At 46.1% G+C, this 17,464-nt stretch overlaps 1 protein-coding gene across 1 annotated transcript; it reads right to left on the minus strand.

The window, feature by feature from the left end:
* Window positions 1–6,269: 6,269 nt before the first annotated feature.
* On the minus strand, window positions 6,270–11,174 carry LOC115272248 (olfactory receptor 2AT4-like). Its single transcript, XM_029915331.1, has 2 exons — window positions 11,159–11,174; window positions 6,270–7,297 (listed from the first exon to the last, which is right to left on the minus strand). The coding sequence occupies exon 2, from the start codon at window positions 7,256–7,258 to the stop codon at window positions 6,293–6,295; it is 966 nt and encodes a 321-aa protein (XP_029771191.1). The 5' UTR covers window positions 7,259–7,297; window positions 11,159–11,174; the 3' UTR covers window positions 6,270–6,292.
* Window positions 11,175–17,464: the final 6,290 nt, after the last annotated feature.

A 17,464-nucleotide genomic window follows, 5' to 3' on the forward strand; every position in this document is an offset into this window, starting at 1 on the left:
GGTGAGACAGAGCTGCATGACAGGGTGACAGGCAGCCAGAGCATCTGGAAACCAGGAGTTTGGAATGAGAATTCTGTATAGCTCACTGTACAATTATTGCAATCCAAATGATTTCTGACGAAGTTAAAGGTCTGGTGGGACCATCCAATATTACTTCTTCCATCTTAACCCACAATTCACTCCTTCCGTCTTACATCAAGCATTTAATAAGTACCTACTGTGTGCAAGGCTGTGAGAAGGTGAACAAGGCACTCAAGGCCCCTGCCTTCACAGGGCTCACTTAAGTTCTAGCCCCAGGGTGGTATACATAAAAGGCAATGACACAGTTAATCGCCTGGTTACAACTGTGATAAGTACATTGGAAGAGCTTCTGTCACTTTTTTACTCCATGTCCACCCCCCCTTGGACATCTTATCTCAGATGGGCTCTTGGATCCCTACACTATTGTATTTTCATTTGCTCTTGCTTACAGTTCTCCTAAGTGATATCACCGTCACCACATCACTAGGAAAACCTGAACTTTCCTGCAAGTTTTCTGCAACACACTGCCTGCTCAGTCTACTCATTACCTGGGAAATGGCTTCTCTCTCAGGTTCCTGCCTCCTCTCCTGAGTTCTCTGGGTGCATTCCCAGTGTTGGGAAGAGCAACGACCTTCTGTGGGATTCTCTTCCCAGCGGAGCCCAAGCTGAGGGCAGACCTCCCACCACTCGGGGCATGTCCTGGGTCTCTTATCTTCCTTCCTCTAGACTGCTGCAGCCCAGTGCATTTTTTGATTCTTTAATCTCCTTTTTGCCAGTGGTTCCTCTAGTACGAATGCAACAGAAACTGCAAGGACCATCATGAGAGCCATCATAGCTGGAAAAGATCAGGAGAACTATATGCCGTGGCTACCCAAAGACAAAACAACAGTGTAAGAGGTTGTTCACTGACTGTGTGCTGGGGTTGACAAAAGGACTGCTCAGGCAAAACTGGCTCACTGGTCTTTCAGGATGAGCCTCTGCTGAGCCATCCAGGAAGCTTCATGTTTACAACTGTATCTCTGCTGTCTGACCACAGGGCTTCCACAAGCAGTGTGCCTTTGCATTCCTTTTTTTTTTTTTTTTTTTTTTTTACCACCTTTTACGTTTTTCCTGATTAGCTCTGTGATTGATCTGGATTACACTGCCTGGTTTTTAGGGTTGGAAATGGTGACTTACAAATGCTTTGTCTGAAAAGAGCACAGGACCACCTGGGTGGCTCAGCTCGCTAAGAGTTTGGCTTTGGCTCAGGTCATGATCTCACAGTTTGTGAGTTCAAGCCCCGCATTGGCCTCACTGTTGTCAGCACAGAGCCTGTTTCAGATCCTCTGTCCCCACTTCTCTCTCTGCCCCTCCCCCGCTCTATCTCTCCTTCTCAAAAACATTAAAAATATTTTTTAATAACATAAAAAGTGTTCTTAAAAAAGAAGCATGAGAGAGACAACTCCTCTATGTGTGTACACCTTGAAAGAGAGCCTCAGAAGTAACCCCCATGACCTGGGCAAGAGGATGAATCTGATTATCTCCATTTTATTTTTATTTATTTTAAAGTTTATTTATTAATTTTTGAGAGAGAGAAAGCGAGAAAGCACTCACACGTGAACTGAGGAGGGGCAGAGAGAGAGAGAGAGAGAGAGAGAGAGAGAGAGAGAATCACAACCAGGGTCCATGCAGTCATCACAGATCCCAATGTGGGGCTTGATCTCATGATCCTTGAGATCATACCTGAACTAAAATTAAGAGTTGGGGGGCCCCCGTAGGTGCTCCCTGTCTGCTCAGTCAGTTGGGTGGCCGGCTTCGACTCAGGTCATGATCTCACAGTCGTGGGTTCGAACCCCGCATCGGGCTCTGTGCTGACAGCTAGCTCAGAGCCTGGAGCTTGCTTCAGATTCTGTGTCTCCCTCTCTCTCTGACCCTCCCCTGCTCGCGCTGTCTCTCTCTGTCCCTCAAAAATAAATAAAAGACATAAAAAAATTAAAATTAAGAGTTGGACACTTAACTGACTGAGCCACCCAGGTGCCCCAATGATTTCCATTTTAAAGGGTTAATCTCAGTTGATCAAAATCCCATCTGACAACTACAGTCACCTTTTACTTTCCCCTCACACCCAAACGGATATAAACTGCACTGCCCTGGGCACCTTTGTCTTCAGAGAGGCAGCTGTGGCTGACAGTCCCAGGTGAGGCCGAGCAGGGCATCTGAGAGGCAGAAACACAGAGAGCCAAGGCCAGAGGGGTTCTAAGTGGTCATCAAGTCCAGCTGTTTTCTCTTCCCTCCTCTGCTCCACTGCTTTACAGATGGAAGCACAAATGTTATGATCTGGGGGACAGGTGGCCCGTGGCTTCTCACTGCCAGGTCGAGCTGGACTATCCAACAGGCACACTAACACTAAGCAGGTGCTGGGCCACTGGCGAAGCAGGGACATCAAAACTCATTTCTGAAAGAATTTCACATTTGAATTGTCAAAGCATCATTCAATTAGCCCATCCTAGGAAATATCCGAGTTTGGTTAGACCTTCTCACACTTGAGTTACAATTTAGGGTCTTTGTTTTACTCTGAAGTGCACAGTACATCTGAGTGATGCAGTCGTGTGCTCAGGGCCCAAAGCGTGCTGTTTCCCAGGGCATAGAACGTGCCCCCGTAGGTACTCCCTGTCTGCATTGTCCACCAGCCAGTTACAGAGAAGGACAGAAAAGCCAGGCACTGGGATGCACAACCTGATGCTGCATTCATGTACATCCTCTCCTCTTGTCATCCAAGCCTGCCAAGGAGTGGTTATGCCTTTCAGCCAGTGAGAATCTGAGGGTCCGTCCAAAGCCACAGCTGGGGAGGGTGAAAGCAAGAAGGTGTTCTGGAGCCAGCCTCCTTGCAAAGAACTGAGTTCTGCCTGGCAACCAAGAGTGCTGGCTCTTGGACCAGCTCTGCCACCCCACTGCTGGGACTTTGGACCCCTGAGCCTTGGTTTTCTCATCTGGACAGTGAGGGCTTTGGAGGAAATAATCTCTGGAGGGTTTCCAAAAATGAGCCCTCTTATGAGGGTTCCCTCTGTGGTTGGCTGATCAGATGGCACAATGGTCCATGCCCCAAAGGGAAAGGGTGAGGACGATCCTGTCTCGTGGGCAGCTGCTGCCATCCAGATCCCTTCATCTTGTCATGTGGACCTTAGTGGCCAGTGTGTGGACTTATGAGTCAGAAAGGACTTGATTCCAATCCCAGCTCCTACTTGTAGAGATGTGACCTTGGGCAAGTCACTTCCTCTGCTAGAGCCCATTTCCCTCATCTGTGATCTGGGTTGTTGTGATGCTTACGGAGAGAAAGCTCAGATATCATTCACAGAAGAGCCTGAAACGCATAGGACTCAGGACTTGCTAGTGTGTCCAATGGTGACTGCTGTTATCAACCTTGCTTTCCCGTGGGAAAGCCTTCCAAGATGATTTGAATCCCACCCATTAAGTGCACCCCCTTGTCCCGATCTGCCAAGGCTGAGTCCAAGATCCCACAGCCCACATACGTACAGACAATCTGGATCCTGGTTGCCTGCATCTTGCGCATTCAATCCGTCCTCCAGTTCTATATCTCCCCACCATATCCTTGCCCCTGTCTCTCCACTCTAGCCTTTGCTGAGCTTTGGCACTCCCCACTCCCTGACACTGACCCCCTCACCTGCCAAGCCCCGCCACTCTGATGTCTTCTGTGGTTTCTCTTTTGTGTCTTCCCACCTGGCCTGGCAGGGAAGCACCAAGCAGATGCTGCGCTGTGGCCCATTAAACCCTCCAACCCCTCCTTCAGCCATGTCTGCTGGGGTTCTCTCCCTCAACACAAGGCTCCTTTGGAGCACTGTGCCCTCCTATCACCCAGGATCAACTTCTTGGCTCCTCCCAGTGCATGTGTTGGGAGGGGACTTGCTTCTGGGATTTTGTTGATAATGAGAGCAGCTTTGTTAACAGTGCTCATGGGTTCCAGAACTTTACAACCAATGGGACAGCTTTATTGACATTATTCCATCAGGTCCTTAGAAGAGCCAAGGGAGACAGGCAGCTCAAGAAGTGGAAACTAAGATCCAGAGAAACCAAATGACTTACTACCACTTATGCTGATGTTTAGCACCAGAGCTGCAAGTCAGACCTAGGACTTCATTTCTAGGCCTGTGCTCTGCACTATCCCATTGTGGGTAAGGGCAGAGGGTCTAAAGTGAAGAAGTCCTGGATTTGACTATCAGTTCAAATATATTTTAGCCATGTCACCTTAGGCGAGTTCCTTAACCTCTCTGAGTCTGGGTTTTTCTAGCTGTAAAGTTGAACATAAAATTACCTATCTCATGAGTTTTTGAGAGGATTTAATGAGATAAGGGATATTGGGTGCTTGGAGTGAAACGTGATTATCTGAAAATTACTCCAGGAGTTTTCTGTGTCCTACCTGGCAATATCCAGGGGAGAAGCTGTCTGCATATATTCAACTTCCCAGGGGACCAGTGGTATCCATTTCCTTCAGGAGAAGATGCAACTCTCATGGGTTATGAGGGTCCTAGGACGCCAGGTGACTTTTCCAGGAGCTACAGTCAATAGCTGGCATCTAACCTAAGCTGCTTAGTGTCTAGTATATCTAGTAGTCGGTTTGTTCTGCTTATAAAGCTACTATCTTGCTCCCTTCCTCCCAAAAAGGGAATCAGTCAGGGTCAGGGCATTATACCCATACCTTAAGATGTATGAGTGTGACTGTTAGCAGCCAATGCTCAGCTCTTAGAGGGCAGGCCCCCAAATGTGTCAACTACAGTCTATCACTCAAACCTCTCAGATTCATTCACTTGTCACAAGAGGTTCATTCCCTTTGGACCTACGGTTTCTAGGATTCTGTTTAGTCGCAATTTAGGGGGAAATTTCGAAGAGAAGGATTAGTGAGAGTAATTACCGCCCCTACTGCCACAGCCAGCCCCATGGCTATGAGCGATACTCCTCATCTCTCTCCTCTACCACCCCTTCTTCTTTTTTTGGGGGGGGTCATATATATTTTTATTTTTATTAAAAAAATTTTTTTAAATAGTTTATTGTCAAATTGGTTTCCATACAATACCCAGTGCTCTTCCCCACAAGTGCCCTCCTCCAGTACCACCACCTCTTTTCCCCCCTCCCCCTTCCCATTCAACCCTCAGTTCATTTTTGATTCCCTTCTCCTTTTCCTTCACATTCAACTCTTCTAGCATGATCCAGACCCTCATCCCTGGCAGTTCTGAGCCCTGATACTGTGCCTCACCAGGCCATGATTGCTTTCATTGCCCATTTACAGTTAAAGTTGGTTGTAGAAAAAACAAGAACTGCTCCTGTGCCTGAGTGCCATATCCCTCAGCCCCTGCTCTGTGTGAGCAGTCTTATTCCCTCCTGAAGATCAGAGTCAGTTACCTTTGTAAGGATGGTAACCTCTTGATTGCTGATGTACTTGCACAGTGGGCTTCAAATGACCAGGCAGCTGTTGTAGCTTTACTTTTAATGAGGTTTACTGGGCCCCTAAGGAATCAGTACCATTTAATCCACAGAAGCTAAGGACTGGAAACACAGATTCCCCACCATGGGTCACTGTGGGCGATAGTGACTGGAACTTCTCTACCATCTGCCCATTGGTTCTTGGCAGGAAGTATCACTTTATAATGGGTGTCCAAGCTAAAAATGGATCCTTCCCTTTGGACAGAAACATAGACTCCACTAACACTCTCTGATTGGAGCAGCTAGTGGCTTTCTTATGCAATCATTTCAAACCTCCCACCCGCCCTCAACTATCCCACTGACACACAATTACTTGCTAACAAACAAGTGACACCATCGCCAAAAACATAAGAACTTAATAGGAAAAACATTTAACATTGAATTAAATCCAAACTTCTTGGCTCATGACTCCCTTTGTTTCTCTCTGTTCTATCACCTTATTTTATTCTCTGGATATGACTACCTCCCCCCCAACTAGATTATGGGTATCTTGAGAACAGCAACAGTGTCTGGTTCATTTCTATCTCTGGAATCTAGTAAATTTTTTTCTGAATAATTGGATAATTGTATTCATCACATTAATGACTGATAAAAATTGTGAAAACTACAATTATTCTATAGCACCAGAGGGAAGCATTCTGGATCCAGTATTTGAGGACCAAGTTCTAGCTGTCTGCTCAATGGAATGAAGCTAATTTAGACTGCAGAAGTTCATTTAAAAATATTTATTGTGTTTCTATTCTATGCTAGACATTGCCATTGGTGTCCAGGGATCTATTTTATTTGTGTCTAAGAATCAAGGGTTTCCAGAATGGCCTGGGTCCCGGGGACATGCCATTCTGGTGATGGCTGCTTTGACGTCCTTGTTCCTCAGCGTGTAGATGAGAGGGTTGAGGACAGGTGTGAGAATGGCGAATACCACGTTGCCCATGATGTGGAAGTCGAGTGGCAGGTCAGCCCTGTAGGCCACATAGGCTATGGCAATGGATGAGTAGTAGGTGCCAACCACCAGGAGGTGGGAGCTGCAGGTGGAGAAGGCTTTTGAGCGTCCTTCTCGGGAGCTGATGCGAAGCACCGAGGCCAGGATGTGTGCATAGGAGAGAAGCACCAGGACAAGGGGCAGGAAGGATACCGCCATGGCGATGCAGAAGCCCATGAAGGTCTGGGGCGTGGTGTCTGAGCAGGAGGCCTGGACCACAGCCAGGTGGTCACAGAAGCAGTGATAGATGTGAGCAGTGTGGTCAAAAGCCATGTGGGAAGTCTGCACCACCGCTGGGATAGGCAGGAGGAGGGCAGTGAACCAGGCACAGGCTGCCAGTGAAGCATTGGCCTGGGGGGTCATGTGGACAGGGTAGTGCAGTGGGCGGCAGATGGCCACATAGCGGTCATAGGCCATGACCACCAGAATGAAGGCTTCTGAGCAGGAGAAGCTGTGGAAGAGGTACATCTGCAGGAAGCAGGCAGGGAAGCTGAGGAAGCAGTCCCCGAGTAAGAGGAGGGACAACATCTTGGGGATGGTGGTTGTAGTAGAGAGGATGTCCAAGGCTGAGAGGTTGATCAGGAAGAAGTACATGGGCTTGTGGAGTCTGGGCTCTGCCACCACAGCCACCAGGATCAGGGCATTTCCCAGCAGGATGATCAAGTAGATTAAGAGGAAAATAAAGAAGACAGGTAGGAAGAAGGATTCATGCAGAGATGGGATGCCCATCAGGTAAAAGACAGGTGAGTAGTTCTCTGATCCATTACAGATGACTTCCATCATGGGTCAGGGCTAGATGTCCAGATAGACATCAGCACACATCTGGAAACCAGAACAATCAGGGAAACGTTAACTAGAACATTCATGTTTCTCTTTTCAACCAAAAATCTCAATTCCAGCAGTTTGTTTGTGTCTAGAATTTCACTTCACAACTAAGATGCCCAGAATGGTGAGGTGTCTAATAAGCAATGCTTGAAAGAGCTGGTCCTGTCTGGTGGGGAAGAGAAGTGGACACAAGCACCTGAAGGGCTGTCAAAGGGCAGCCACGTTTACAAAGAACTAGACCCAGTCCTAGTAGTTCCACGAGCCCAGAGTTCAGCCCACACATGGAATAAGTTTTGTACAGTAAGAACTATCCCATTAGGCACAGAATTGGCTTGAAAATTAGTAGATTCCGTATAACTAGAGGTATGCAAGGCTGGAGGCTTTATGGCTGAAATGCCAAAAAAGTTTTAATATTTGGGTAAGTGCTAGATTAGAAAGCCTTTATGCGGCCTTTTAACCCTAGATCCATTGGTTCTTGAAAAAAAAGTGACATAAATGGATCACATCAATCATATTGTGGAATTTAGTGGGAAGACCTATTTCATCTGAGAGAATAAGTCTTGAGAAGCATCCATTTCAGTTCAAATGTCAATTAAAAATCAAGTAGCTACTTTGTTAGTTCAGTAGCTCCTTTAAGGCTGTCTTGTGTGGTAGCCTATAGCCTGCCACCACGGGTGAAGGAATATTTTGAGTCTGGTACTGTGAATGAGCCCCTCACTGGATTTTGCCCACTGTCAGCACTAGAACCTTGAGTACAGTCATTTGGCACAAGCCCATCTGGTCCAGAGATCTCTACATAGCAATGCTTGGGGGAGTTCTTTAACCTGAGAGCTCTTAAGGACAACGGGATCACTCGTTGAGAATGACGAAGCAGGCGCCTGGGTGGCTCAGTCACTTGAGCATCTGACTTCAGCTCAGGTCATGATCTCATGGTTGGTGAGTTCGAGTCCTGCATTGGGCTCTCTGCTCTTAGTGTGGAGCCTGCTTGGGATCCAGTGTTCCCTGTCACTCTCTGCCCATCCCCTGCTCACACTCTCTCTCTCTGTCTCAAAAGTAAAATAAAACATAAAAAAGAGAGTGATGAGTGATGAAGCTAAAGTCTGTGGTAAAAATCTACATATCTTGCTCTAAGGTTCCCTTGACCCTACTTACATACCTCTGAGCTTAAGTGTTGTCAGTGGCTTCTGATAAAGGCTTCCAACTCATGAGCTCTATGGGACTGGTGGGAAACCTTCTTCAGGGACGCTGAGAAAAATGTTTCTATATAGCTCTGGATTCAATTCCTCTTCTACACCCCCACACCCCACTCCATTCTCATCTCGTAACATCTGGGTTGAGGCATTGTGTTTCTCAAATCAGTATCTCTTGTATCTACATTTCCATTTGCTTGAGGACTTCCTTTCTGTGATATCTTACTGGGATATCGTTGGGAGAGCTGCTTGCTCCAAGGAGCACTACACACTGCTGTCTGCCTAACCCAGAAACAGTCACCCTTTCTGTGTAGCTAGGGCTGTGGGCCTCTGTCTAACCTGGGTACTTTCACTTGTCTTTGTATTCTGGCTCTTTGTTATATCCATGGAGCAACCAGAACTGATTTTTCTAGAACTGCCTGGTTTTAGCACTGAAATTTCCATGTCCCAGGAAATAACTCCAGCAAACTCAAATGTTGGTTACCCCATAAGGGTAGAGGTACTGTATGTGCCTTTGGTAGAAGGAGTCATTTCCTTAAAGGAATCTGAATTGAAGACGAATTCTCCCCCTAGTGGGAAAAAAACCGACTCCAGGGAACTTCCATATGCCTTCTTCCTTCCGAGCTGCTGTAGCTTGGCAAGTGTTGTTACTCTTTAAGCATTTTACGCCCAGTAACCCCAAGACTTCCTTTCTTTTTTTTAAGTTACAAAATTTTACTTATTTATTCATTGACTTATTTTTTATTAGTTTATTTTCAAGTTAGTTAACATACAGTGTTGTCTTGGCTTCAGGTGTAGAACCCAGAGATTCATCTCTTAGATACGACACCCAGTTCTCATCCCAAAAAGTATCACCTTAATGCCTGTCACCCATTTAACCCACCCCCACAGACCCCTCCAGCAGCCCTCAGTTTGTTCTCCATAAGCTCTTATGGCTTGCCTCCCTCTCTGTTTTTATCTTACTTTTCCTTCCCTTCCCCTATATCCATCTGTTTTGTTTCTTAAATTCCACATATGAGTGAACCCATATGATATTTGTCTTTCTCTGACTTCTTTTGCTTAGCATAATACACTCTAGGTTCACCCACATTGTTGCAACAGGTAAGATTTCATTCTGTTTTATTGCTGAGTAATATTCCATTGTATATTCATCAGTCGATGGACATTTGGGCTCTTTCCACAATTTGGCTATTGTTGATAGCCATATCAACTGCTATGAATATTGGGTTGCATGTGCCCTTTGAAACAACATATCTGTATCCCTTGGAAAAATACCTAGTAGTGCAATTGCTGGGTCATAGGGTAGTTCCATTTTTAATTTTTTGAGGAACATCTCCAGAGAAACTGCACCAGTTTGCATTCCCACCAACAGTGCAAAAGAGTTCCCTTTTCTCCACATCTTTGCAAACAACTGTTCTTTCCTGAATTGTTAATTTTAGCCATTCTGACTGGTATGAGGCAGTATCTCATTGTATTTGTATTTCCCTGATGATGAGTAATGTTGAGCATCCTTCATGTGTCTGTTAGCTATCTGGATGTCTTCTTTGGAAAAGTGTCTATCATTTCTTCACTGAATTATTTTTGGTTTTTTGGGGTTTTGTTTTGTTTTGTTTTGGTGTTGAGTTTAAGTTCTTTATAGATCTTGGATACTAACCCTTTATCCAATCTGTCATTTGCAAATATCTCCTCCAATTCCATCCATTGCTTTTGGTTTTGTTGATTGTTTCCTTCACTGTGCAGAAGGTTTTTTATCTTGATCAGGTCCCAATAGTTTATTTTTGCTTTTATTTCCCTTGCCTCTGGAGACATGTCAAGTATGAAGGTGCTGTGGCCGAAGTCAAAGAGGTTGCTGCCTGTTTTCTCCTGTAGGATTTTGACAGCTTTTTGTCTCACATTTAGGTATTTTATCCATTTTGAATTTATTTCTGTGTATGGTGTAAGAAAGTGGGTCATGTTCATTCTTCTGCATGTAGCTGTCCAGTTCTCCCAGCACCATTTTCTAAAGAGACTATCTTTTTTCCATTGGATCCTCTTTCCTGCTTTGTTGAAGATTAGTTGCCCATATATTTGTGGTTCTCTTTCTCGGTTCTCTATTCTGTTCCACTGATCTATGTGTCTGATTAGAGCTATGTAATACAGGTTAAAGTCCAGGACTGTGATGCCTCCAGCTTTGGTGTTCTTTTTCAACATTATTGTGGCTACTCAGGATCTTTTGTGGTTCCATAAAAAATTTAGGATTGTTTGTTCTAGCTCTGTGAAGAATGCTGGTGTTATTTTGATAGGAATGGAAGGAAAGCTTCCAAATTCATTCTATGAAGCAAGGATTATCTTGATTGCAAAACCAGATGAAGACCCCACTATAAAGGAGAATTACAGGAAAATATCCCTGATGCATCTGAATGCAAAAATTCTCAACAAGATACTAGCAAATTGAATTCACCAGTACATTAAAATGATTATTCAGGGGCACCTGGGTGGCTCAGTTGGTTAAGTGTCTGACTTCGGCTCAGGTCATGATTTCAAGTGCTGTGTTGACAGCGCAGAGCCTGGAGCCTGCTTCAGATTCTGTGTCTCCCTCTCTCTCTACACCTCCCCCACTAGTGCTCTCTCTCTCTTTTTCAAAAATAAATAAACACTTTAAGAAAAAGAACAATAAAGAATTATTTACCGTGATCAAGTGGCATTCATTCCTGGGCTGCAGAGTTGTTTCAATATTCACAAATCAATCAACGTGATACACCACATTAATAGAAGAAAAGATAAGAACCATAGGATCCTGTCAATAGATGCAGAAAAAGCATTTGACAAAATACAGCATCCTTTCTTGATTAAATAAAAAAAAAAAACAACTTCAAGAAAGTCAAGAAAGAAGGATAATAGCCCACAGCTAATATCATTCTCAGTGGGGAAACACTGAGAACATTCCCAGTAAGATCAGGACGGTAACGGGGATGTTCACTCTTACAACTGTTGTTCAACATAGTTGGAAGTCCTAGCTTCAGCAGTCAGACAATAAAATCAAATAAAAGGCATCTAAACTGGCAAAGAAGAAATCAAACTCTCACTCTTCACAGATAACATAACGCTCTACATGGCAAACCCGAATGACTCCACCAAAAATCTGCTAGAATGGATACATGAATTCAGCAAAGTCGCAGGATATAAAATCAATGTACAGAAATCATTTGCATTTCTATACACCAATAATAAAGCAACATAAAGAGATCTCAAGGAATCAATCCCATTTACAATTGCACCAAAACCCATAAAATATCTAGGAATAAATCTAACCAGAAACATAAAAGATGTTTGCTGAAAACTATAGAAATCTTATGAAAGAAATTGAAGAAGACACAAAAAAATATATAAAAAACATTCCATGTTCATGGATTGGAAGAACATCTATTGATAAGATGTCTATTCTACCTAAAACAATCTACACATTCAATACAATCCCTATCGAAATAACCCGAACCTTCCTTTCTTGGCCCCAGTGCAGAGGGCACTGCAGGGAATTAAGACTCAGAACCTGGAGAGGAGACGTAGCCGAGCCGGCACTCTGCAGAGGATGACTCTGCTCTCTGGAGGCTGCTGACAAAGGTCACCACGCAACCCTGGCCACCCAAGACCCAAGTGAGACTTTGAAACCCACAGAACTGAGCTGAGGGCAGTGGTGGCTCTCTCTTTATCTTGATTAAATGATCCAGGGCCGGATTACGCCGACATTCAGATCAACTGCCTCTTCACCCCAGCCATGGCTGGAGGAGTTCTGTTTGGTTTTCCCAGACCGTCATCAGCTTCCTTCTCTTTTAACAAAACCCTTCTGAGGTCACAGAATACATAACAGTGGCAATGGCCCTGCAGGTAGGTGAGTTCCGATCCTTTCTTCACAAAGAATTGTGTGGGGATAGGGATGGGGAACAGCCCCAGGTCAACAGCAGGTCCATACCTTTTAGCTCTGGCCTTGGCCTTGGCCCAGCAAGTCAGGACAGCTGGAGAATTGGGAAACTCTGCTTTCCATCTAGGGAAAAATCAGGCTAAATGTTTTATTTTTCCTCTCTCTATTTCTTAGGCTGATGTCAGAGACAGCTCTAAATTCTGTTTTCTTCTGAGGACATTTTCTAATAGTTTCAGATGGACTGGTTACCAAACAGAGGCTCTACATGGCTAGAAAAATGCTCTTTTCAAGACATGATTTAAGGAAGAGATGGACTGGGCATATCTGCATGGAAAAGGTCATGGCAGCCAAGCCCCGTGTCCTGAACAGAAAAGTTATACACTCCGTGCCTGGTAAAACCAACTCATCAGAAGGCCTCAACAAATATTTTTTAAAGTTTATTTTGAGAGAGGCAGAGAGAGACAGAGAGAGATAGAGAGAGAATGAGCAGGGTAGGGACAGAGAGAGAGGGAGAGGAAGAGAATCCCAAGCAGGCTCCGAACTGTCAGCACAGAGCCCGATGAGGGCTTGAACTCATGGACCAGGAGATCGTGATGTGAGCCGAGATCAGGAGTCGAATGCTTAACTGACTAAGCCACTCAGGCACCCAAAACAAATATTTTAAAATAAATGAATTAATGAATGAACAGGTTAACCTGAGTTAAACTTCACTTTTTCCCATAATGGACTAGTCTGCGGGGTTTTCTATTTTCTTTCATTTTAGCATTTAGATTGGTACAAACCACATTTCCCTCAGAGTTGCTGCAGTTCTAAGAGGCTATCCCCTCCACTGACTAGGCCCACGTAAGCTGGTCATGCAAGGTTGCTGAGCAATCACAGAACATCAGAGCCAGAAGTGTCTTTAAAAGCAAGCAATATAGTCCAATCTTCATTTCTCCCCATTTTTCAAATAAAAAGGAGTGACTTACTCAAGGTCATACAGGGGATGAGGCCAGAGCTGTACTAGAAGCCACATTCCTGGCTCCTTGTCTCTCCACTTTGTTTCTTTTTTTTTTTTTTTTATTAATTTATTTATTTTGAGAGAGAGACCAAGAGAGTGAGCAGGGGAGGGGCAGAAAGAAAGGGAGAGAGAGAATCTCAAGCAGGCTCTGCACTGTCAGTGTGGAACACGACTCGGGGCTCGAACTCACCAACGGTGAGATCATTACCTGAGCCAAAACCAAGAGTTGGATGCTTAGCCAACTGAGCCACCCAGGAGCCCCCTTGCCTCTCCACTTTGGGAGGGACACTGAACTTCTCTGCCCAGATCATTCCTGGAATTGTCACTCGTGTTTTCCTCATTGGCCTGGAGATTCCTTGGGACAGGAGATTGGCTCTGACTCCTCTCCTACAAAACCAGTCTCTCAGTGGGATCCATTTTGTTTCCTGGTGTTTCCACAGACAGACACTGGAGCATGGTGTCCCCACAACCTCAGGGTTTTCTCTCCAGCATTCCTGCAGAGTCAGACAACACTTGGCTTTATGGAGACCTTCTGGTCCTGCTCTCTTACTGTTGCTGATAGCAAGGGAGAGGCCAAGAGAGAGACTATGACCTGGCTAAAGTCACACAGTTAGCAAATCAGCAGCAGAACCAGCCCACCCAGAATGCCATAAATCGGGGCAGAAAGATTTTAGCCTGTCTCCCTTCTCTTAGAGCCCTTCCCATAATGGGGTGAGAGTCTCTACCTGCCTGCCTGCCTAAAGCCTGTCCTCTTAAAACCTTGTGCCTCCTTGGGCTCTGACCAGCTCTGGACTCTTCCTTTGTGGACTTCGTACCTGAGACCTCTCCAGGGTGGCCTGGATCTCCCGCAACCAAGGCCGCTTCAGCTGCCCCCTTCTCTCCCCAGGCCAGCTCTGCCTCAATGGGGAGAACCAGGTGAGGCTGAGCCTGGTCCCATTAACCCTCCCAGCCCTGCCCATCATGAGCGTTCTGGGGGCTCTCCCCCTCGAGATCCCATTCTTCTGGGGACCTGAGTAACGATTCTCTGGGAACCCCCAAGTGGCTGATTAGCAGTTGCCCTTGGGCTTTGCTGATGTGAGAACAACAAGAGTAACCATCCTCACTGGGGCTCAGAACTCTGTGGTCTGTGGATGTTTTCCCAGCTACTCGCCAACAACTCATATCCCCATGTGAAAGATGAGGAAACGGGCTCAGAGGTGAAAGGGAGCGTTCAAGCCACCCAGCAAGTCGAGGGCAAAGGGGGGATCTGAGGTCTCACATTTGCTAACTCTCAGGCTAGCCTCTGAGCCAACCAACGACACAAATGAGGAAAAGTTTGTGAAAATTCTCTATGTAAATGTGAAACCAGTCCTGTGCTAGTGGCCAGGGGTGGGGGTGGGGCCTTGAATATTTTGAAGCTAGAGAAACAAGTGTGACAGAGCAGGGAGCCACTCAGTTTCCCAGATCTTCACTCTTTCACACTCACCTGCCCTTTCTTGCTAACTCTTGCTCTTTGGCAGACACCTTATAACTCAGTCCAACCTCCTCCAGGAAGCCCTCTGTGATTTCATCTTCCTCCAGCCCCCACCACTCTTCTTTCCTCTGGATTAACCAGGCCTGGATATCTATGCTGATAATTTTAAAAATTAAGAGAACTGGGGCACCTGGGTAGCTCAGTTGGTTAAGTGTCCAACTTGAGCTCAGGTTATGATCTCGCGGTTCATGAGTTCGAACCCTGCATCCGACTCTGTGTTGACAGCTTAGAGCCTGGAGCCTGCTTCAGATTCTGTGTCTCCCTCTCTCTCTGCCCCTTCCCTGCTCATGCTCCATCTCTCTCAAAAATAAATAAACATTTAAAAGTTTTAAAGAAAAATTAAGGGAACTGAAGCTCACCATTCATTGCATATCGAATGAAGCTGACTGTGTGCTGGCTGCCTGATCACGGTGGATCGACGGTCTAGGGGGCGTAGTCAATGACAACACTGACCAGCGATCATATTCAGTGTGATGTGTCCTACTGTAGAGTTGAAGGCTCAGAGGAGGAAACAAAGCAGGCTTTACATCATGGAACACATCTTTTGGGTTAGTGGTGAATTATAAGCAAACGAAGAGAGTCCTTTAGGCCAATATGGCAGGGACAAAGTCAGGAAAGGACTACAAAAGCAGGAGGTGTGCTTGAGGGGCAAATAGAAGAGAGATTGGGTGCAGTGTGGAGGCGGAGACTGGGCGTCTCAAAAAGTGAAGACAAAAGACGGCAGGGGCCAGAGAGAGAAGGGGCTCGACTTCCAGACGACGGAATAAGAACTCAGCATGCGAGGCTGGAGAGCCAGGCCGTCTTCAGCCAGGGGACTACCAGTCAGCTGCCTGTTCCAGAAAGATCACCCCCACTGCCTCCTGGAGAGCAGATTCTAGCTGTCTAGAGTGGCTAGAGGCAGGGAGGCCAGCTGGGGAGCTGGTTGGGAGAAAAGGAATAGAGAGAAGTAACAGCATTCCTGGTGGCTCACTTGTGCTAATGATGTGCCCGGGTTGGTCACATGCTTCATTGCAGTTCGTCCGAGTGTTGTTTTTCATTACCCTGGCTTTATAGAGGAGGAAGCTAAGAAAGGTTAAGGAACTAAGCCTGCTTTTGTCCCTCCTCTGGGCTGACAGTGAGTCACTGTTAGAATTCTATCCATCTCAGGGCATCTGGGTGGCTCAGTTGGTTAAGTGTCCGGCTTCGGCTCAGGTCATGATCTCACGGTTTGTGGGTTCAAGCCCTGCATCGGGGTCTGTGCTGACAGCTAGCTCAGAGCCTGAAGCCTGCTTCCGGTTCTGTCTCTCTCTCTCTCTCTGACCCTCCCCTGCTCACGCTGTCTCTCAAAAATAAATAATAAACATAAAAAAATTTTAAAAAAAGAATTATATCCATCTCTAAGGATTAGAGAAACCTTCAGGGGACAGAACGGCCAAAATTTGATAACTGCGTATGGAAGAGTCCAAGCATTCTGGCCTGGGTGACAAGGCAGATGGAGGTGATGTTGACTGAGACACAGGACATGGTGGTGGACGGTGGGCAGTGCAGGTGGGAAGATGTTTTTGGAGCAAGATGGTGAGTTTGGTTGTGGACACATTGCATTTGAAGAACCAGTGAGACATCCAAGTGGGGATGTCCAGCAGATATTCGAGGTTTTAAGTCTGGAGCCCAGGAGAGAGAGCTGAGTTGCAGACAAGGACTTGGGGTCCTTGGGGTTTATTTTATGGAGCTAAGGAGAGAGTGTGGAGTGAGGAGACAGAAGCTTGGAGAAACCCAGCCTGAGACAGGGGCAGAAGAACAAGAAAAGTCTGCAAAAGTTGCTGAGAAAAAAAATGCCCAGAGAGGGTGAAACCACAAAGATATCACAGAGGAGCTCCAAAGGGCAAGTGTGGCCAACAGCATAAGGTGCTGGCGGGACAAAGGATGAGAAGTGGGGACTGTCCAGGGGGCCCAGCAAGGAAAAGGCTGCGGGTGAGTTTGGAGTGAACAGGCCCAGGGGAACTGTGGGTGTGGAGGGCGGAGGGCTGAGTAAGGGCAGAAAGGAATAAGCAGCATTTTCAAGATATTTGGCCGTGAAGGGAGGAATGTAGATGGAGGGCAATGAGGGGTCCAGGAAGATTTTTGTTGTATTTTTTAATTGGAGATATTTGAGCAGATTTCCCAGCATTTTTGGTGGAAATAGGCCAGTAGAGCGGGAGAGAAGGAAAAAATGGGAAAGGAAAGGATGGTCAACAGAGGAAGAGGAGCTTCAGGACCCAAAGTCTGGACTCCTGGTGAATCAGGTTGTGGGGCGGGAGCGGGGAGGGAGCTGGTGGTTTTAAAAAGAAGGGATAAAAGGCAGTTTGAAGATTTTTGGAGTGCCGGTAGGGGGTAAGTCTGATTTCAGACAAGAGTGGTGGGAGAATTTCGCGAAGCCGCGGCAGCTGTGGGGCGTTTGCTCTCCACCCACCAGGACCTGGGGCCTCTTACAGCCAAATGTGCTCAGCTCTCCACGCCAGATCGATCGGTTCAAGCCTGGCATTTAGCTTCCTGAGACTGAGTTTCCTTTTGTGTAAAATGGGGGTTTGTTCACTCAGTATCTCTT

The sequence above is a fragment of the Suricata suricatta genome, chromosome 11 (assembly GCF_006229205.1).
Source record: "Suricata suricatta isolate VVHF042 chromosome 11, meerkat_22Aug2017_6uvM2_HiC, whole genome shotgun sequence".
Taxonomy (NCBI): Eukaryota; Metazoa; Chordata; class Mammalia; order Carnivora; family Herpestidae; genus Suricata; species Suricata suricatta.

What these genes read in the sequence shown, in the direction of transcription:
- LOC115272248 (XM_029915331.1), bottom strand. Translation starts at nt 7,258, where the DNA reads ATGATGGAAGTCATCTGTAATGGATCAGAGAACTACTCACCTGTCTTT.